The 23856-nt window shown below is 43.0% G+C and overlaps 1 protein-coding gene across 1 annotated transcript in view; it reads right to left on the bottom strand.

Moving 5' to 3' along the window:
- hepacama (hepatic and glial cell adhesion molecule a) overlaps positions 1 to 8803 on the bottom strand; it is a gene marked incomplete at both ends in the record, with an annotated part of 43400 nt that extends 34597 nt beyond the window's left edge. Inside the window, one exon of the mRNA XM_084311900.1 lies at positions 8369 to 8803. Coding sequence (XP_084168026.1) covers positions 8369 to 8803 — 435 coding nt within the window. The remainder of the gene's footprint in view (positions 1 to 8368) is intronic.
- Positions 8804 to 23856: the final 15053 nt, after the last annotated feature.

Here is a 23856-nt window from a genome sequence, read left to right as displayed (position 1 = left end):
TGCTTTAGATGAATTCTTTTGTTCGCTGGAGAAGGAAAGGTAAGTTTTGTCCATCCTTGGGTTCCAAATGGCATTAAAATCCGCCCCTATTATGTATGAGTACTCGGGATGGTTTAACATTTCTCCTGTTAGTGAAGTGAAGAAACCCACTTCGTACAAATTCGGGGCATATACCGCTGCCAATGCAATTTTCCTGTTATTGTGTATAATCCTAGCTATAGTTATGCGCCCCTCAGCATCCGACCATACCCCTTTCAATTCGATATTTAATTTGCGTCTGACGACTATGGCTACCCCTCTAGTTCTCGTAGCAAAAGAAGAGTGACCAATATTATGGTATATGTTATCCGCTAACGTATTTATGTCTCCCTCTAAAATGTGCGTTTCGCTTAATAGTGCCACGTCCACATGTTCTTTTTTCATCAGTGTAAGCACGCTTTTGCGCTTGTGTTGTTTGTTTATCCCACCGGTGTTCCATACCATTATATTCAAACTAGCCATAGTCTATGCATGTTTTCGTGTAGTTTTTGGTAATGTTTCTGGAGTATGAAGCTACAATAGATGCACATCCAATTAATGAGGTCCCGTTGAGAGCTGAGCTTAAAAACATATATATATACAAATAAAAATCCCCTATTTTCCCCTCTCCCAGAAAGTCGAACATGCCTGTGTTCCAAGAACACATCCTCCGCGATTGACTTTCTCCCATGGTCCACCGGATTGCCCAACCTGAGCATTGTAATCCTAATTTTCCTATGCTCATTGCCATAGGATCTAACATTTCCATTCTATTGCAATAGAATGTCGCTTTTGGTCTTGCACCTTCCCTTACTGTAATGAAGTATTGTGATAATTAACCTAAAGATAAAAATAAAAAATAAAATAAAAAGAGAATAAACCTTTATCGACATATTCCTTTGAACCCTCCACCAACGTGTGAGGGAAAAAAAAAGGAAAAGATTGTAGATCAGTATTGACACTTAATGTGAAGAACATTGGAAAAGAATAATGTAAGTTACAATATATTTAAAAAATATATAGTAATATTGACACCTTAATGTGAAGAACATTGGAAAAGAACAATGTAAGTTAAATTATGTTTAAAAAATATAGGGTGATGAGAAGAAAAAATTTAATAAAATAAAAATCAATGGAAAGATATAGATAAGGAATAAGAGATAAATAATTATCAACGTGGAGAAGCCACTAGAACCGATTTAACTGATTAGATAAGATAGAAAAGCAGCGCCTTTTAGCGCTTCAATGTGCCTTTAATGGAGTGATTACTTAAATTGTTAGAATAACCTTGCTGTGCCCATACGTTTATGTGTGGATAATTTTAAAGTATTATTAAGGGCTGATTGCACTTCATTTAATTTATATATGCTATGTGTATGCCCACCGAATGTTATTGTTAGAGTTGTATGCTTCGTTGTCATGGTGCCTTATATTCTAGAAGGTTGTAGAATATACTAGTGCCTAGACTATTTTACTTCGTTGTCATGGTGCCTTATATTCTAGAAGGTTGTAGAATATACTAGTGCCTAGACTATTTTACATTCCAGAATGATCTAAGAGACCCAGGGCATTTGAGCGATAAACCCAGAATATTCCAGATAGATCTTTTTGTATTGATATTTATTTGACCCCTCAGAGACCAGAGACTGAAATTATAATGTATTATGAATCGTATTATACACAGTAAACATTGTTATAGACGACTTGCATATCGTTTGCTATTTTGATGAACACAGCAATGTTATTCCAACACTGGTGGAATGACCTCATTGATGAACACAATAAAGTCATCCCTACACTGGTATATATTTAGAGAGAGGCTTAACTGAATCCAGCATTTCCGTCATGCTTTGGGTTATTTGCTGTATTTTGAATCAGGAAATCCTCAGCATCAGAGGGTGTAAATGGACCTGACCTGCGGCCGTTATTGTCCAAGTATGATAACAGCGCCGGATATGCTAGCCTTGGCTTGTGGCCGGCTGTGTACAGCTTTTGCATCACAACTTTGTATGGTTGACGTCGGATGATGGCCTCTCTGCTCAAATCTTCGTAGATAAATATTGGTTTATCACCATACTTCAGCATCCCACGTTGGTTGCGAGCATATTTGATGATTTCATCCCTTGTTGTAGTTTTCCGTAGAGTGACAACGATGACTCTCGGCCCGTTGATATTTTGCCCCTGGGAACCAATTCTGTAAACTTGTTCCACTTCTGGCACTTTGTTTGGATCGGAGTTATTCAAAATCGTTGATAACACGTTTGGAAAGTTGATGTCATCGCAGTTCACTGATTCATCAAGCCCCACAATGCGGATGTTATTCCGCCTGTGGTAATGATGGGTTTCTAGTTGCCTCTCCATCACTTCGTTTTTAAGCAATTTTATTTCCCTCCGGTATTCATCTTTAACTTTTTCCATCTCTTCTCCCATCACTGTCATGATACCTTCGTTCGCCTTGACTGCTTTTGTGTTTTCTGTCACCGAAATCTCCACTGTCGTGATTCGCACGGACAGCAAAGTGACTGCTCTCATAACCTCTTCGAATTTAGTATCGATGTGTTCAGCGTGTGCGACCAACTGTTCTTCTACGTGTGCTTTGAAAGCGATCATCTGTTCTTTTATCAGGGTAGTCAGAGAGTTGAAGTCGGGCTGTGCAACTGAACTGCTTGTGTCAGTTGATGTTGTTGGAGCAGTGAGGGATCCGATGGATGATTGTGCTATTATCTTCTCAAAATCGCCTGCTTTTTCCTTCACGGTACTTTTTTCTGATGTTCCTGCTATGTTGTCATCTGTTGTCTCCATCTCGGGGCCAGTTGTCCTTGGTCCCTGTGTATTCTCCTCTATATTCCCCGCGCCGGGGCTCACCAACGGATCTGCCACAGCGTCGCCTGTCATTGTCTTTGACCGAGTTTCAATCTGCGCCGTTAGCTTTGCCGTATCTTGTTTCTTTCCCGTCTTTTCCCCACCCCTAACCATGTTGTCTTTTGATATAGTTAGTAGAAGGTCTTATCAATACATACGATGTGGTCTAGTCTCTTTTGGTATTGTCCAAATAAGGTTTTTAAACGAAATTAACGATAACGGGAGCGGAGCTATAACCAATTGCGTGCGCTACATATTGCAGCTTAACCGGAAGTCCAGGTCCAATGTGTTTTATGTATATTGTTTATCCATTAACACCACCGGTGAACTCAACAGAAAAGGACCCACGACCAAAACTAGAGATATTACCTCGGTGCCAAAGCAACAACAACAACAACAACAACAAAACAACAACTGCCTACTTCTGTATCCGACTGATTCTACTCAGAGAAAACGCATCTCGGAGCGCTGCACCACCAGGAGGTGTTATGAATTGATTAGAGGCAGAGTGAGCCGTCAGCCCTCTCCTCCATCCCTCTGATCCCAGCTGGTACGGTCGCTCGCCCACGCTCCTTTCTCGTCCCGTCGCCGCGGAGACGAGACAAGACCGAGAGGAGCGGAGAGCGACGCGAAACGTAATTAATTTGTCCAAGAAACGCCTCTGACATTAACACTCTCCTCAGAGACCCATTATGACAATATGTGATTAGCGGTCTGCTTATAGAACGTCTCAGGTCACACCTGGATTCTCTGAGTGGCCTTGCTATGCGGTCATCAAAGAAAAGCCGCCTATATTCTCGGTCCTCGCTCCACAATGGTTGAACGAACTTCCCACCACAGTCAGGACGCGTGTATGCCTTCTACAACAGAACTGCATTTCCGCGTTCGAGTTTTGCGCTCTGATTGGCCAGGTCATGTGACATGTGCGGCAATCGTGGGACAGCAAGTTCTGCGCCTATTTCCGGGTCTAACAGCCTGCAAACTACCTGGCGTTCTATCGCCCTGCTCTAAGACAAACTCTAAGCTTAACCAACTTCGAGAGAGCGCCTAAGCTTAAGCAAGACACTTAACCTGTTCCACCCCAGGTGAAATCTGCATAAAATGTATACCTAGGTAAATGGAATATTGCTCCACTTCTACAAGGGCTATTTGCATATTCTTGGTATCTAGGAACATCTATGGACCTCAATGAATGTATTCTCAGTGTCAGAAATATTGTGTCTATTACTAGGCTTGCTTAAATTCTGATGAAACAAAGGAAAATATGAATTATGATTTTTCTTTTCATCTTTGACAGTGAATAAAACCATGATAATAATGACCAAACTTAAAGAACTGCCACTGAGCTAATTCAGTACCCTCTTGAGATCATGTGTACAAAAGATCTAAGGAAATTAATAAAGGGAAGATGATAAAATTGAAGGTTTTGTATATACAGTACTGAATTCTCCCATCCGGACCAATGCAATTTGAAATATTATTATAGAATATAGAATATATGCTTATACATTACCTTATTATAGCCAATTCGCACATTTATATATATATACATATAGTATCTTTCAAATGGCCGAGTTCAATTTGGATATAGTATCACCAGGCATGCATAATAACTAGGGATGTCCGATATTATCGGCCGACCGATATTATCGGCCGATATCGGCAGTAAAATGTGATATCGGAAAATATCGGTATCGGTTTAAAAAAAGAAAAAAACAATAACAATATTTGTTATATATATATATCCAGTGAAATTATTAGTTACCTGAAATTATTCCGTTTTTTGGGGTGGGAAACCCTGCATATATCGGTATCGGTTGATATCGGTTGATATCGGTATCGGAAATTAAGAGTTGGACAATATCGGAATATCGATATCGGTAAAAAAGCCAATATCGAGCATCCCTAATAATAACATATACAGATATTTAATGTAATCGACTGTACTTTTTTATTTCTCCCACAGTGTAATCATTTTGTAACTAATTTCAGATCTAATTATTCCTACATGATTACAATAGTGTGGAGAAACTGACTGCGTTTCAATATTTGTCAAAAACGTTACCTTTTGTAGCTTATTATCGCGAATCATAACAATTATTGATATGATTCATTCAGAACGCCGAACTTTGAACGACCATAGCGGACCACAGGAAGTGTAGTTTTGAGAAATTCCGACGCTGGCAGATAGCTGGCGAGTCGCTCTTCAAAATGGCCGCAAAAAAACTACAATTCCCATGGTTCAACATTTCCATTTCCGCGTTAAAAACGAGAGTGAAAAATAAAAACTTAAAATGATATAAACTCACTTTTAACCTATTGCTAAACTATTGCCAACCTAACGTTTTACATTCTACATGTATTTGTGACATAGTAGTGATAATAATACTTGAAAACGTTTGATTTTAAAAACGTTAATTTATTGCATCACTCATAAAAATATTAATATATGATAATAATGTCAAAAAGGGGTCGGTACCGTCCCCGTGGGGTGGAACATGCCCTAATTGCTCCCAGGATGTGCAGGTTGGCACCTTGCACGGTCGCCTCCGCCGTCGGTGTGTGAATGTGTGAGTGAATGGGTGAATGTGAGGAACAAAATTGTAAAGCGCTTTGGATAAAAGCAGTTATATAAATGCACCATTTACAATTAAATATATCTGTAAATATCCTACTCTTACTAGTTACGCTGCTGGCCAGTAGTAGTCATATTGCCTCTATTTATATAATATAACTCTCTGTGCATACATCTGATTAGCACTACACTCAGTAGTACTCATTTGTATATTTTATACCCAGTTTAATCACCTGTACATTGTATAATTTGCTGTTGCACTTTACTGCTACGTCTGCACTCTGGCTGGAGGCCAACCATTTCGTTGTACTGTACTTGTGCTGCATGACAATACATTTGAATCGAATCGAATCTATTCTAATCTAATCCAATCTAATCTATTCTATTAAAATCTATTCTAATCTAATCCAATCCAATCTAATCGAATCTATTATATTCTAATCGGATCTATTCCCTTTTCTTTTTTTTTATCTTTTTCCCCCTCCTTTTTCCTCCGATTTTCTCCCATCCCAATGTTAGTCGTTATGCCAATTCCCAATCCCCTTCCTGGTCGCTGCGCACCTACCCCCCACAGTCGGTCTGGGAGAGTGGAGGCTATCACATGCTTCCTCCGACACACGTCCAGCCAATCAACCGCTTCTTTTCACCTGGCAGCGTGGACTTTCACTGAGAGGGCGTAGCGTGTGGAAGGATCACACTACCCCCCTTAGATCCTATCCGCGCTTAGCAGGCGCCCCGACCGAACTGTAGGAGTCGCTGTTTACAACGACCCGGACCCACCCCGCCAGCTTCTCCCACTCTCTAATACAGCCAATTGTATTAGTGTGAACGGCCAGCCAAGCTGGTGACAACCCCGGAGCTGTGAGCTGGATTCGAACAGGTGAATCCTAGCGTCTCCGGGGTTGGTGACGAATGCTAATCGAATCTATTCTAATATATTCTATTGTAATCTAATCTATTCTAATCTAATCCAGAGAGTGGTGTGCTCAGCAGAGTGTACTATGGGTATTGCACTACCACCCCTGCAGGATTTATATAACAGGAGGTGCAAATCCAGAGCCTGTAGAATAAATAATGAAAGACCCTCACCACCCCAGCAACAGCCTGTTCAAGCTGCTGCGGTCAGGCAAGCGCCTACGTATACACGCTACAAGAACAGAGAGACTCCGACTCAGCTTCTTCCCCCAGGCCATCAGAACACTGAACTCTCCACACACAAGTACACACACACACACACACGCACGCACGCACGCACGCACACACACACACACACACACACACACACACACACACACACACACACACACACACACACACACACACACACACACACACACACACACACACACACACACACACACACACACACACACACACACACACACACACACACACACACACACACACACACACACACACACACACACACACACACACACACACACACACACACACACACACACACACACACACACACACACACACACAACACACATGCTGCAATCGCTTTAAACAAAATGGAAGTCACTTTAAAGGAATGAGGAATATAAAAGTCACTTTAAGGAAAGAACAGATGTGGTTCTGGTATAGTATAGTTTAGATATAGTAAGTATAGCATAATGACGGAGTTAAAATTGTATATTGTATAGTAGTGTACATAGGGACCCAGTGCCTTCTCAGGAATTTAGCATGTCTACTTTTTATCATGCACATCTTATGTCTTCTTATTACCTGTTATTTTTTTTTTATGTCTATTTTATTATTAGTATTATTGCACAATCGATGCAGGGCATGATGACCACCCGCATTTCACTGCATGCCCTGGTATGTACAGTATGTGACAAATAAACCTCTTGAATCTTGAATCTTAATCTATTAAAATCTATTCTAATCTCTATCCCTCCAGACAGTGTGTCGGAGGGACGGGGGGCTCTGCTCTGTGCATCATCATCAGTCTCTCTGTATCGTTAACACCAGACCCCTGACTTCATCCTCTCTGTATCGTTAACACCAGACCCCCCTGACTTCATCCTCACTGTATCGTTAACACCAGACCCTCCCTGACTACATCCTCACTGTCATCGTTAACACCAGAACCCCCTGACTTCATCCTCTCTGTATCGTTAACACCAGACCCCCTGTTAACGATGACTATTTTTTACCAGTTTACTAATGTGCGGGCCGGGGCTCCACTCCACTGGTCAAATGACTTACTCGTGAGTAGTACGTCCGTTGATAAAGAAAAGCAATGTCCACAGCCGCTCCGTGTATAGTAAAGATATTCAAATGGTTTATTTGCAAAGTCTTTCTTTACAGAAGTGGTCCTAAATCTACTTTCCTAAATATTCTTGTCACTCATGCACATACTACTACAAGGTAAGAAAACTGTATTTTCCCAGTCTCCAAATTCACCGCCGACTCCACACAGGAAAATTCCTTCGTAGTGTACCAGCCGTAAATCTACTTGCTGGCGTCTGGCTTCAGTTCATTGTTGAGTCCATCCTTTCGGTGCCGTCCAGTCTGGTCGAAGATGCCACTGACACAGAGAGAATCGTGGCTATATATAGAGACCCAAATGTTCTAGAAGGTTCGGTTATGCCATCATACAGTGACATTGCACTCCTATTCGGTTGACGTGGCCCGTGACGACCGGTAGCGACTCGCCTGGAGTTTGAATGGTTTTGGGGTCATATCTCGTCTTGGTCCTTCCTCGCTCCAAATCTGCGCACATTTCCGGTATATGCAGCACTGTCGCTTGGTGTTGGGCCCACCAAACTTGCGCTTATCGCGACAGTACAGACACTTGCCACAGTCGTGCTTTATATGGCAGGTTGAACACTCTCCACATCGCCGGGTCTTTTTCCCGTACATTATTCTGCGTTTTGTCCTTCTAAAGGAAATATTTTTACTGACACGACACCTCCCTGAGGCGACTGTCCAGTGAGAGCCCTCCAGATCAGAGACGTCATCGTCGTCATCTCCAGCATTTTCTGCCGCTGGTGAAGGGGTGATGATGCCCTCTCTCTCGTGGCGCGGCAGCAGGGCGCTCAGCCTCGGTATGTCGTCTGGTATCATGGCACGGGGTTGTCCCAAAGCCACTGCAGCCGTCCGACACACGTGCTTGATCCGCGGACCACCCAGCGGTTGTTCCTCTTCCACTGCAAATGATGTCCCCAATGAAAAACCTTTCAGAGGTTCAGCATATCTGGCCAGCACTCTGACTCTCCTTTTCCTCCTCCCACTTGCAGTCACCCCTGACTCTCTGGAACCCACCTGAGACGACTTCAACTGTTTCTGCTGATCGATCTTTATAAGTTGGACCTTGGCTCTCTTGAGCAAATGGAGCATCCTCTTATTGGGTAGTACGTCCGTCGTTGATAAAGAAAAGCAATGTCCACAGCTGCTCCGTGTATAGTGAAGATATTCAAATGGTTTATTTGCAAAGTCTTTCTTTACAGAAGTGGTCCTAAGTCTACTTTCCTAAATATTCTTGTCACTCATGCACATACTACTACAAGGTAAGAAAACTGTATTTTCCCAGTCTCCAAAATCACCGCCGACTCTACACAGGAAAATTCCTTCGTAGTGTCCCAGCCGTAAATCTACTTGCTGGATTCTGACTTCAGCTCCTTGTTGAGTCCATCCTTTCGGTTCCATCCAGTCTGGTCGAAAATGCAACTGGCACAGAGAGAGAATCGTGGCTATATATAGAGACCCAAACGTTCTAGAATGTTTGGTTATGCCATCATACAGCGACATCACAAATGTTCCAGAACGTTCTATCATGATGTCACGCTGTGGTTCCAGAATGTTCTATGTTCTAGAAAGATCTATTATGACATCACCACAACGCTCTAGAAAGTTCTATTACGACATCACCACAAACGGTCCCGAATGTTCTATGTTCTAGAAAGATCTATTATGACATCACCACAACGCTCTAGAAGGTTCTAGGTTCCATAATGCCCCATTATGACAAATACGACGGTTCAATGACTTTATCTAAATCCAATCAATATTAAACATTCATGTAATACAATAACCGAAATATATATAGCTTCGGCTCTTACACCGGCCCCTAATTGTCCTTCTAATCTAGAAACAATTAACAGAGAGACTCCGGCTCAGCTTCTTCCCCCAGGCCATCAGAACACTGAACTCTCCACACACAAGTACACATGAGCACACACACACACAACACAACACACATGCTGCAATCGCTTTAAACTAAATGGAAAACTTTAAAGGAATGAGGAATATAAAAGTCACTTTACACATCGTTAACACCAGACCCCCCCTGACTTCATCCTCTCTGTCATCGTTAACACCAGACCCCCCCTGACTTCATCCTCTCTGTCATCGTTAACACCAGACCCCCCCTGACTTCATCCTCTCTGTATCGTTAACACCAGACCCCCCCTGACTTCATCCTCTCTGTCATCGTTAACACCAGACCCCCCCTGACTTCATCCTCTCTGTCATCGTTAACACCAGACCCCCCCTGACTTCATCCTCTCTGTATCGTTAACACCAGACCCCCCCTGACTTCATCCTCTCTGTATCGTTAACACCAGACCCCCCCTGACTTCATCCTCTCTGTCATCGTTAACACCAGACCCCCCCTGACTTCATCCTCTCTGTCATCGTTAACACCAGACCCCCCCTGACTTCATCCTCTCTGTCATCGTTAACACCAGAACCCCCCTGACTTCATCCTCTCTGTATCGTTAACACCAGACCCCCCTGACTGACTTCATCCTCTCTGCATCGTTAACACCAGACCCCCCCTGACTTCATCCTCTCTGTCATCGTTAACACCAGACCCCCCCTGACTTCATCCTCTCTGTCATCGTTAACACCAGACCCCCCCTGACTTCATCCTCTCTGTCATCGTTAACACCAGACCCCCCCTGACTTCATCCTCTCTGTCATCGTTAACACCAGACCCCCCCTGACTTCATCCTCTCTGTCATCGTTAACACCAGACCCCCCCTGACTTCATCCTCTGTCATCGTTAACACCAGACCCCCCCCTGACTTCATCCTCTCTGTATCGTTAACACCAGACCCCCCCTGACTTCATCCTCTCTGTATAGTTAACACCAGACCCCCCCCTGACTTCATCCTCTCTGTATCGTTAACACCAGACCCCCCCTGACTTCATCCTCTCTGTCATCGTTAACACCAGACCCCCCCTGACTTCATCCTCTCTGTCATCGTTAACACCAGACCCCCCCTGACTTCATCCTCTCTGTCATCGTTAACACCAGACCCCCCCTGACTTCATCCTCTCTGCATCGTTAACACCAGACCCCCCCTGACTTCATCCTCACTGTCATCGTTAACACCAGACTCCCCCTGACTTCATCCTCTCTGCATCGTTAACACCAGACCCCCCCTGACTTCATCCTCTGTCATCGTTAACACCAGACCCCCCCTGACTTCATCCTCACTGTCATCGTTAACACCAGACTCCCCCTGACTTCATCCTCTCTGCATCGTTAACACCAGACCCCCCCTGACTTCATCCTCTGTCATCGTTAACACCAGACCCCCCCTGACTTCATCCTCTCTGCATCGTTAACACCAGACCCCCCCTGACTTCATCCTCTCTGTCATCGTTAACACCAGACCCCCCCTGACTGCATCCTCTCTGTATCGTAGGGCTGTCCCCGACTAAGGATTTGGATGGTCGACTAGGATTGGCCAAATCTGACGTTAGTCGACTATTGGTCGACTTAAAAAAATAAAAATAAAAGTATAATATGTAAAAAAAAAAAAATTTATTTTTATTTTTTTATTTTGTATCATTCCATCATTTGGGCTGTGGGGGGTGCTTAATGTCTGAAGGAGTCGACTGAAGGCTTCTTGTCCTCTGCAAAAGCATGCAATTGGTCCACTGATGGATACATCTTGATATTTGTCTAGTCTAGTGTGTTCATTAGATGGGTGAAATCCTCTTTCAGTGCCTCTGTGCCTGTTTTCTTAGGCAGTTAGCCTCTGGTATGCGCACCATTAGCGTTAGCCACGCTTCTAGGCCTCTTTTCTTTTGGAAAAAATGATAAAAAGATTTAATAAAAAATACAAAATATTAATATTATTAAAAAAAGAAAAATTATATTTGACTAAGAGGTTGGCCAGTCGACTACGGCTCCTTTCGACCGATTAGTCGACTAATCGATTAATAGGGGTCAGCCCTACTGTATCGTTAACACCAGACCCCCCCCTGACTTCATCCTCTCTGTATCGTTAACACCAGACCCCCCCTGACTTCATCCTCTCTGTCATCGTTAACACCAGACCCCCCCTGACTTCATCCTCTCTGTCATCGTTAACACCAGACCCCCCCTGACTTCATCCTCTCTGTCATCGTTAACACCAGACCCCCCCTGACTTCATCCTCTCTGTCATCGTTAACACCAGACCCCCCCTGACTTCATCCTCTCTGTATCGTTAACACCAGACCCCCCCTGACTTCATCCTCACTGTATCGTAGGGCTGTCCCCGACTAAGGATTTGGATGGTCGACTAGGATTGGCCAAAATGTGCCGTTAGTCGACTATTGGTCGACTTAAAAAAAATATATATATATATATCATTCCATTTGGGCTGTGGGGGGTGCTTAATGTCTGAAGGAGTCGACTGAAGGCTTCTTGTCCTCTGCAAAAGCATGCAATTGGTCCACTGATGGATACATCTTGATATTTGTCTAGTCTAGTGTGTTCATTAGACGGGTGAAATCCTCTTTCAGTGCCTCTGTGCCTGTTTTCTTAGGCAGTTAGCCTCTGGTATGCGTGCCATTAGCGTTAGCCACGCTTCTAGGCCTCTTTTCTTTTGGAAAGAATGATAAAAAAATTAATAAAAAAATTTTTTTTTTAAATTATATTCCACTAATAGGTTGGCCAGTCGACTACGACTCCTTTCAACCGATTAGTCGACTAATCGATTAATAGGGGTCAGCCCTACTGTATCGTTAACACCAGACCCCCCCTGACTTCATCCTCTCTGTATCGTTAACACCAGACCCCCCCTGACTTCATCCTCTCTGTATCCGACAGAGCAGCAGCAGCAGCAGCAGCAGCCGTTCCAGGTCAAGACAAAGTGTTGCTGCCTGCCGGTTACATAACTCACGTAACAGAAGGAGGCCGCCGCCGCTGGCTGAACCGAGAGGAGGAACAGAGTCAGCGCAGGACAGAAGACATCGCGTACAGCAGGCAGCGGCAGCGCAGGTAGGTCAGCGGCCGCGCAGAGGGAGAGCAGATGGCCTACATACAGCAGCCAGCCAGCAGAGACCTTTTTTATTATTATTCTCCAGACTCCAGATGAGGAACATCATCTCCACCGCGTGCTCTTATCCGCCGCTCGCTTCACACGATGAAAGGTGAAATCACGATGCACTGACAGAGCTATAGGGTTGGGTACCGTTCACGTTTAGGGATGCTCGATATTGGCTTTTTTTACCGATACCGATATTGTCCAACTCTTAATTTACGATACCGATATCAACCGATATCAACCGATACCGATATATGCAAGGTTTCCCCCACCAAAAAATTTAATAATTTCAGGTAATTAACATTACATATCTCTTGTTGTGGAATTAACACAACATTATGCATACTTTTGACAATAAATAAAATCAGAATTTGTTCTTACTTGCTTGCCTGGGTAAATAAAGGTTATATAAATGTAAAAAAAAAAAGATATATATATATTTTCTTTTTGAAAACCGATACCGATTTTCCGATATCACATTTTAATGCCGATATCGGCCGATAATATCGGTAGGCCGATGATATCGGACATCCCTATTCACGTTTGAAGCTATACCGGTACCTGTGAAGCTATAATACCAGGTACCCAACGGTACCTTTTTTTCCCCGGTACTTTAGTCTCTAAAAATGTGTCTACCTATACCTCAGTTTGAAATTTGTCCAAACTTCTAATTATTTATTATCATTATTATTATTATTTAGAACAATTTGTTAATATATATATATAATATTGCAGCGAGCGTTGTCTACATCTAGCTTTGTAAAGTGTAACCACACTTGCAACAGTTTTTGGCTTGCCATCGCCCCGACTGCTTTGTTGTTGTTGAATCAAGTCAAATCCTAGGTGAGCGTGTATATTTTTTACATTACCGAAATGTGGCACCGGTGGATCTCACGTGATGAATCGGTACTCGGTAGTACCGACGACGCGATTCGGCCGGTACCCTTAAAAAGTACCGGATTCGGTACCCATCCCTAGACAGAGCCTGGTATCTACACGATATAATACAGTGATCGTGTATTACTCGAAAAGGGGAAAAAAACGAAAAAAATTAAATAAAAATGTTTTACTTAATTTTGTTCATTCACGTATATGTTTAAGGAAACCAACAAACAGTTATAATCTTATACATGTGAAACAAATATGTAAACAAATACAAAAAAAAAAATATTTTAAATATTTTCTTTTTTCATAAAAAGTATTAATAATTTAAGATCGATTTTTCTCATAGCTACGAGTAGTCCATTACTCACGCCCATCCCTAGTGTCTATCATCTAGCATCTCACATTAACTCCATGGCGACAGGCAGAGTAGGATGGTGAGGGGTTACCATGGTAACATGTATGATGATGTACTTGACTGATCTGAGGTCTGTGGCTCCCAGGAGAAAACAGGAGACTAAATAACTGAATCCTAGTGGTGTTTTATGACCACACACTATCTCAGAGATGTGCAGGTGCACACACACACACACACACACACACACACACACACACAGTCACACACACACATACAGTATACACACACATACAGTATACACACACACACATACAGTATACACACACACACACACACCCTGCACGAGTTCTACATATCACACACAGTAACACACGTGAATGACCTACGACCCCGCATCGTGGTCTACATATATCACACAGTAACACACGCGAATGACCTACAACCCCGCACGTGGTCTACATATATCACACACGAATGACCTACGACCCTGCACAAGTTCTACATATCACACACAGTAACACACGCGAATGACCTACGACCCTGCATGCGAGTTCTACATATCACACACAGTAACACACGACTGTATTGTATTGTAACTCAGTTACACATTTGTTCTACTCTGTATTGTATATTGTAATTGTATATATGTATATTGAACACTTTAATTGTTTACACTTTGTTTACGTACTTTTGACTTTCTATTTTATACTTTATCTATTTTTAATCTAGCACACTCTCAGGAGCTAGATAACAGAAAAAAAGCATTTCATATAAAAGTATTCTGTATTTTTGTACGACAACTAATAAAGAAACTTGAAATGGATGGAAGTAGACGGCTTCTTGTGAAAATGTGTTTTTGGTGGAGAAAATGTCTCTCCTTTTTTTTTTGGTGGTTATATACCTAAAGAATGACATTCAGGGTTTACAGTAGACCACGCGTCATCTAAGAGCGGGGCTATTTCTGGGGCCACTTTCCGTCACCTGCCTCTGGAGCGTCCAGGGGGGAGGAAGAGGAGGAGGAAGAGGAAGAGGAGGGAGCTGGTGGACCGGACCCGTCCTTGAGGGCTGCCTGCTGTTATATGGGCTACAGCAGCAGCGGTTAACCCTTTCACTGCCACACGACAGCCGGTTAAACCCTTTCACTGTGACAATACAGAAGGTTAGCCCTTTACTATCACACAACCGACCGGCGACGCTCCATTATTAGCATCATTAGCTCCGCGGACGCTAATGTGATAGTAAAGGGTTAACCTTCTGTCGTGTGGCAGTGAAAGGGTTAAGTAAAAGTAGAAAGGCCCAGATAAATGAGTCCTCTGGTATTAATGTAAACGTCCTCCGTTCAAATTCTACTTGAATAAAAGTTGAGAAGTATTTGCTATTGAATGTACTAAAGTATCTACAGTAAAAACATGCATTGTACATGATGTTTGTGTATTCCAATGCTTGGGGGAATTCAGGTAGAATGTCATATATGTTATGATGATGAATTGAAAATGGGGGACCCTGATGTAAACAAGACGAAAGTCTTTCTCTGGTCTGCATCCCCTTAACAATTGTGTGTATTGAGCTGTACTGTATTGTACCCATTCTGCAATCTGTTAATAAAATGTTCAATCAATCAATCAATCAATCAATTCAAACCCCCATCCACTGATGTCTAAAGGTTCATGTTAAAGTGGTATGTGGTCCAGTTATGCTGCTCTGATTAAAGGTTATGTTAAAGTGGTATGTGGTCCAGTTATGCTGCTCTGATTAAAGGTTATATTAAAGTGGTGTGTGGTCGTTATGCTGCTCTGATTAAAGGTTATGTTAAAGTGGTATGTGGTCCAGTTATGCTGCTCTGATTAAAGGTCATGTTAAAGTGGTATGTGGTCCTGTTGCGCTGCTCTGATTAAAGGTTATGTTAAAGTGGTATGTGGTCCAGTTATGCTGCTCTGATTAAAGGTTATGTTAAAGTGGTATGTGGTCCAGTTACGCTGCTCTGATTAAAGGTTGTTAAAGTGGTATGTGGTCCTGTTGCGCAGCTCTGATTAAAGGTCATGTTAAAGTGGTATGTGGTCCAGTTACGCTGCTCTGATTAAAGGTCATGTTAAAGTGGTATGTGGTCCAGTTACGCTGCTCTGATTAAAGGTCATGTTAAAGTGGTATGTGGTCCTGTTGTGCTGCTCTGATTAAAGGTCACGTTAAAGTGGTATGTGGTCCAGTTATGCTGCTCTGATTAAAGGTGATGTTAAAGTGGTATGTGGTCCAGTTATGCTGCTCATATTAAAGGTTCATGTTAAAGTGGTATGTGGTCCAGTTACGCTGCTCTGATTATGTCCTCTTGAAGTTGACACGCTTTCAAATGTGAAAGTACATCATCTTTGCCATGTTTTCTATGAAAAATCGTTTTCTTCAAAGTAACTAGTAATTGATGGGTTCAGATAAATGTCCTTTGAAATGTAGTGGAGTGAAAGTACAAAGTTCCCTAAAATGAAAAATACTCGTGTGAAGTACAAGTAGCTGGAAGTAGCTTAAGTTACAGTTACTTTCCGCCACTGGGCCAAGGCAGTGTTGGGCAAGTTACTTTTAAAAAGTAACTAGTTACAGTTACTAGTTACTTCTTCCAAAAAGTAACTAAATTACATACTCAGTTACAAATTATAAAAGTAACTAGTTACTTCAGAAAGTAACTATTGCGTTACTTTCAAGTAAATGTTTTACATAAACAACATACACAAATCTAAACTATTTTTGTTGCTGTGGGACAAAGTGAGACTAGTCTCCAATCAAATGCCATGTATGTAGATATTATAATTACTATGTTTATATAGTGGATCATACAAATACAAACACAATAGATGTTTTGGAACTTTTGATATGTATTGCCCCTCAACAGGCCACAACTGGGCAACATTAAATACGAGATTACTCGTTACTGAAAAATCGAACGCCGTTAGTAACGCTGTTAATAATAACTGGATGTCACACTATGTCATAATAGACCATTCTAGAACATTTATGATGTCACAGTATGATGTCATAATCAAACATTCTAGAACATTTGTGATGTCACAGTATGATGTCATAATCAAACATTCTAGAACATTTGTGATATCACAGTATGATGTCATAATCAAACATTCTAGAACATTTGTGATGTCACAGTATGATGTCATAATCAAACATTCTAGAACATTTGTGATGTCACAGTATGATGTCATAATCAAACATTCTAGAACATTTGTGATGTCACAGTATGATGTCAATAGGCCATTCTAGAACATTTGTGATGTCACAGTATGATGTCATAATAGAACATTCTAGAACATTTGTGATGTCACAGTATGATGTCATAATAGCACATTCTAGAACATTTGTGTACAGTATATATTCAACAATTCTCTCAGAAGATCTCATATCTCAGAAGACAAGTGAAGATATCACTTGTTGTTTCCGTCTACTTGTCTGTAAGCTTGAATATATTCTGTAGATACAATTTAAAATCCCCACATGGAAAAGGAACCAATGTCCTGTACAATCCTTAATGAGCTGCGTCTGGAGGGAAGGTTCTGTGATGTGGTTATTAAAGTCAACAGCACTGAGTTGAATGCCCACAAGGCCCTCCTGTGTGACTGCAGTGACTATTTCAGGTAAGTTTAGCTTGGTTCAGGTTAGCTTGGTTCAGGTTAGCTTGGTTAGTAAACGTATACCATACTGTACTTTTACTGTACACAGATACTGTACTTCTACTGTAAACAGATACTATACTCTGTCTACTGTAAAAATATACTATACTGTACTTCTACTGTAAAAAATATATTATACTGTACTTCTACTGTAAACAGATATTATACTGTACTTCTACTGTAAACAGATAATATACTGTACTTATACTGTAAACAGATAATATACTGTACTTTGAATGTAAAAATATACTATAATGTACTTCTACTGTACACATATACTGTAATTTGACTGTACACCGATACTATACTGTACTTATACTGTAAACAGATACTATACTGTACTTCTACTGTAAAACAATTATATACTGCACTTCTATTGTAAACAGATACTATACTGTACTTCTACTGTAAACAGATACTATACTGTACGTCTACTGTAAACATATACTATACTGTACTTCTACTGTAAAAAGATACTATAATTCTACTGTGCTAAGACCCTATATTTCTACAGTGAAAATATATTACTACTAGGGCTGTCCCCGACTAAGGATTTGGATAGTCGACCATGATTGGCCAAAATTTGCTGTTAGTCGACTAATAGTCGACAAAAAAAAAAAAAAAAAAAGTATAATATATATATTTTTTATTTTATCATTCCATCTGGGCTGCGGGGGGTGCTTAATGTCTGAAGGAGTCGACTGAAGGCTTGTTGTCCTCTGCAACAGCATGCAATTGGTCCACTGATGGATACATCTTGATATTTGTCTAGTCTAGTGTGTTCATTAGATGGGTGAAATCCTCTTTCAGTGCCTCTGTGCCTGTTTTCTTAGGCAGTTGGCCTCTAGTATGCGTGCCATTAGCGTTAGCCACGCTTCTAAGAGGTTGGCAGTCGACTACGGCTCCTTTCGACCGATTAGTCGACTATTCGACTAATAGGGATCAGCCTTAATTACTACACAGGACAGAATGTTGCTTACTGTTTACTCATCAGATATCTCTATACTCTGCGTCCCACAGAGCCCTCTTCACGCGCTGGAGCGACTCAGAGAAAGCAGTCTACACTATCCCTGGGGTGTCCCCGGGTATGATGCAGCTCATCATAGAGTACTCCTACACACGCTTTGTGCTGGTGACAGCAGAGAATGTGAAAGAGCTTCTGGTGGCTGCAGACCAGCTTCGCGTCACTGGCATAGTAGGAGCGTGCTCTGACTTCCTAGAGGGCCAGCTGTCTCTGGAAAACTGTGTCGGCATCTGGAGGTTCACGGACATCTACTGCTGCCCTGACCTGAGGCGCAAGGCCCATCTCTGCATCGTGTGCCACTTTGAGGAGATGTTGCACGTCTCACAGGAGTTTGTGGAGCTGTCCCCGCAGCAACTGGTGGACATCATTGAGAGGGATGACCTGAACGTGAAGAGCGAGGAGACGGTGTTCGAGGCCATCCTCCGTTGGATCGACCACTCCCGTGAGGAGCGTAAAACACACATCCCTTTGCTGCTGCCCAAGGTAACTAATGGACCTATCTCAAACCCTGCCCTCTTTTCTTGATCCTCCAATCACAACTGTCGCTTACCTCGGACAAACAAAGCGACAGTTGTGATTGGAGGATCAAGAAAAGAGGGCAGGGTTTGAGATAGGTCTATTGTATTACGGATACGCAAACATGGTTGCTAGTGCCTGAGCCACATTTATTTTAAATTTAATTTTTATTATTTTACTTTTTCTTGTTTGTCTGTCTCTTGTCAAGGTCATTATGATTCATGTTACTGTTATTATTGTTGTCGTCGCTGTTGTTATTGTTATTATTATTATTATTATTATTATTATTATTATTATTATTATTATTATTATTATTATTATTATTATTATTATTATTATTATTATTATTATTATTGTACTGTTATGTTCTTTTTTATGTATGAAAAGAAAAGAAAAGAAAAACATTTATAAAAAAATAAAAAATAAACGAATTGTATTACTGTGCATTACATTAAAACAACACTAGGTTCCCTAGTACAGTGGTTGTCAAACAGTTGGGTCCAAACTGTTCCCTAGCTACAGAAACCGTCTACAACCGATGTCTAAGTTGTACCCGCTGTCTGCTTGTCTCTTCCCAGGTTCGCATGGGCTTGATGAGGCCTGACTACTTCAGGAGCAACGTCCAGAACAACCCTGTGGTGAGGGACAGCCACGACTGCAGGCCCCTCATCCTCAGCGTCCTGAACCCCCCTGGCTCCGACAGGCTCCCAAACCCCCTGACCCGCCCACGCCGGCCCCAGGAGGTCCTATTGGCCATCGGAGGCTGGGGTAGCATGGAGGCTTACAACATCCGAGCCGGTGGATGGATGGACGTGAGCGTTGAGGGGGAGAGTTCCCGGGCCTACCACGCCACCGCTTATCTCCGCGGTCTGGTCTACTACGTCGGCGGCTATAACAGCTACAGAGAGCGTCTCAGAAGTGTGAGCAGGTTCAACCCTGTCACTCGCAGCTGGCTGCAGGCGGCTCCCATGCACTCACGCCGCAGTCACCTCAGCGTGGTCGCATTGGACGGCTGTATCTACGCCATGGGAGGGTGGGACGGATACGTGAACCTGAACACCGCCGAGCGCTACAAGCCTGAAACCAACCAGTGGACAGTGATCTCACCCATGCTGGAGCGCAGGAGAGGCCCCGGGGCAGCAGCCCTCCAGGGCAAGGTGGGTGGAATTGAGGGACACAGGGTGCTAGATGAACCCAAGGAACGTTAGATCAGAAATCATAAATGTCTTTATTGCCAAATAAGCTTGCACATACAAAAGATGTGTCTGGGTCCTTTGGTGCATCAACATTAACAGACAATTAAAGTAGAATGAAATCAAATGGAATATATAAACTAAATTAGAATATTCTTTCTTATTACAGGTTTACATCTGTGGTGGCTTCAACAGGGAGGAGTTTCTGCTCACAGCTGAGTGCTACAGCCCAGACACCGACCAGTGGACTCTGATCGCCCCCATGAGCAGCAGGCGTACAGAAGTGGGAGTCGCTGCATACAGAGGACAAGTCTATGCAGTAGGTGCACACAGAGACAAATGCTTTATACTAGATATTTCTATAGATATGTATCATTTGACTTGCAATGCTTCTGTGATGCCCTCATTTCCCTAAATGGATTAATACAGTGTCTGCCTAACCACACACTAAAACATTCCTCTCATGTGTCCTGTCCTCAGGTGGGAGGGTGGGACCGTGGACACGTCCTGTGTAGCGCGGAGGCCTACAGCCCCTTGACTGACTCCTGGAGCGCCCTGCCCAACATGCTCACCCCCCGCAGCAGCTTTGGCATCGGCGTGCTGGACGACCTGCTCTTCGTGGTCGGAGGCTCCTCCAATGGCTTCACCTCCATCTCCAAGGTGGAGCGCTACGACCAGAGCAGCGACAAGTGGACTGTAGCCGAGGACATGGAGATCACGCGCTGGGGCCTAAGCTGCTGCATAATGCATGGCCTGCCATTCTACATGAGCCAGTACGCTGCTCCCCGTGGAGGAGGAGGAAGAGGAGGAGGAGGAGGATTAGGAGGAGGAGCAGGAGGAGGAGTAGGAGGAGGAGGAGGAGCAGGAGGAGTAGGAGGATTAGGAGCAGGAGAAGGAGGAGGAAGAGGAGTATCCTTTTAATGGACACCTACAGTAGCAGCCAATTATAATCGAGTATTCATCCAGGCCATGGTTATAGAATAAAGTATATTACAGGGTACTACAAGGCAGAGGTGGGGGACTCGAGTCACATGACTTGACTGGAGTTGCAAATTTGAAGATTAATGCTGATTAAAAAAAATACTCAACTTGACTTGGTACTAATGACTTGAGACTTGACTTTGACCTGAGGCAGATGACTCGAAAGGACTTGACAGTTTTTAATTAAAGCTGAAGAGCCTATTTGTTTGCATGCAGCGTGGCCACCCAGGCTTAAAGGACGGTGTCTAGCAGGACCTAGAGAACAGTGCAGACAGGATGGAGCTGAGGGCGCGTTGAACGGATCCTCCTCACATATCTGCGTTGATTGTCTCTCTCCTGACAGAGAGTATGTGGCTAGCTGCTGCAGTCTGTGATCACTTAAGTCCTCATGACCATACTCTACTCCTTTTTTTGACATGTCTGCAAACCAAACACATTGCTCTTGACCTGTTGTTTATAATTCCTTTTTTTTTTAAATGTTTTTTAATAAAAAAAAAAATTGTTGTTATGATTGTTTGGTTTGACGGAGCTAGATACCGTGATTTGTTTGGAGGAATATGGAGAATTACATGTTCAAAAATATACTTTTTTCATTCATTCATTCTAGGGCTGACCCCTATTAGTCGACTAATCGGTCGAAAGGAGCCGTAGTCGACTAGCCAACCTCTTAGCAAAAAAAAATAAAAAAAATAAAACGTATTATTATTATTTTTTTTTCATTATTTTCAAAAGAAAAGAGGCCTAGAAGCGTGGCTAACGCTAATGGCACGCATACCAGAGGCTAACTGCCTACGAAAACAGGCACAGAGGCACTGAAAGAGGATTTCACCCATCTAATGAACACACTAGACTAGACAAATATCAAGATGTATCCATCAGTGGACCAATTGCATGCTTTTGCAGAGGACAAGAAGCCTTCAGTCGACTCCTTCAGACATTAAGCACCCCCCACAGCCCAAATGGAATGAAAAAAAAAAAAAAAAAAAATAATAATAATAAAAATATTAAAATTTTTTAAAAATATTATACTTTTTTTTTTTTTTTACAAATAGTCGACTAACGGCAAATTTTTGCCAATGATAGTCGACCATCCAAATCCTTAGTCGGGGACAGCCCTAGTACATTCATTCATTCATAAGGCATGTAAGTGGGTTCATAAGGCGTCGGAAGGTTGTTCCTGATTGCCACGATTTAACTTGAGTTTGATTCAATAGTGACGCTCTAGTAGCCGGCATTAGGGATATCGTGAACTTCGGCCCGTGGGGAGTTTTGATATCATTGATATCCTTGCCCCACAATGGTGGAATGAACTACACACCCCAGTTAGGACAGCCGAAAACCCGTCCAATCTCTCGCCGTCGACTAAAGACGCACTTCTTCAACCATTATCTGACATTTTTAAAATAAAAACAAAAAATCGAACCCTAACTAACCTTACTGTCATGCACTTGTCCTAATATACTAACCTACACTGTAGCACGCAACACTTTCATGAACATTGTTACTCAGCTGATAGAGTTGTACCCTTCCTGATGACTTGTCGTACAGAACTTGTAAGTCGCTTTGGATAAAAGCAGTTCAGCTAAATGACTAAATGTAAATGTGTCATAACGCGCTGGAGAACATGGTCCGAAAGTGGGCCAGCGATCTCCAGCGTGAGAGAGCAGTCGTGGAGCAGTTACCTCGTCGTCGCCCGCGCCTCCAGGCCCGGCGCCGCCGCCCTCTCCGGACCCTCGTGGCTCGCTCTCCTCTCGGTTATCATCATCGTCATCATCATCATCATCATTATCTGTTCGCTCTGCGGTCCGCACGGCGGGGCCGACTCTGCCCTGTTCGCCCCCTGCATCCTCCTCCTCTTCCTCTTCCTGTCCCGCGGCGTCAGTCTCCTCTCCCTCCGCTTCGGGGACCTGTGGTCGCTGTGGTCCGCCCTCTGCCTGTCCCGATGTGTCCTCTGGCCGCTCTGGCTCTACGGGTGTTCTCTCTCTCCCCTCCTCGGCCTCGTCTGGTAGAATCTCTGCATTCGTCTCGAACGCCTCCTCACTCTCCGCTTCCTCTTCTGGCTCGGACACACGCGACCGGGTCCCCTGTAATGATACGTTTATCTCCACACTACTACCGTCATCGACTTCGTGAGCTCTTCTCTCCTCTACCACCTCACCTAGACTTTGCGTTTGTGTATCTTTTATGCGTTCCGCGCCGTCTACCTCCGTCTCGTCCTCATCTTTGACGTGAGGATCATTCATCATGGTCTCGTCCTCCGACTTCTCCATCTCGGCTTCTAATTCGGAACCCTCGTTCCGGTGTGTCGTGGTCTCACTCGTTTCCTCGTCGCGTAGATGTTTGTTATCGTGACCGGATTCATCGTTTAGTTTCTCTCCTTCCGTCTCAGCGGTGGGCAGATCGTATGCGCCGATATCAACCTTTATCGAAGCTGCACTCTTCTTCTCCTCATCATCATCATCATCATCATCATCATCATCATCATCATCACTTGACTCAGTGTCC

The sequence above is a fragment of the Notolepis coatsorum genome (genome assembly GCF_963971535.1).
Source record: "Notolepis coatsorum genome assembly, chromosome: 1".
NCBI classification, from domain to species: Eukaryota; Metazoa; Chordata; class Actinopteri; order Aulopiformes; family Paralepididae; genus Notolepis; species Notolepis coatsorum.
The sequence above is the reverse complement of the archived record's forward strand: the minus strand, read 5'-3'. Positions and strand labels throughout refer to the sequence as shown.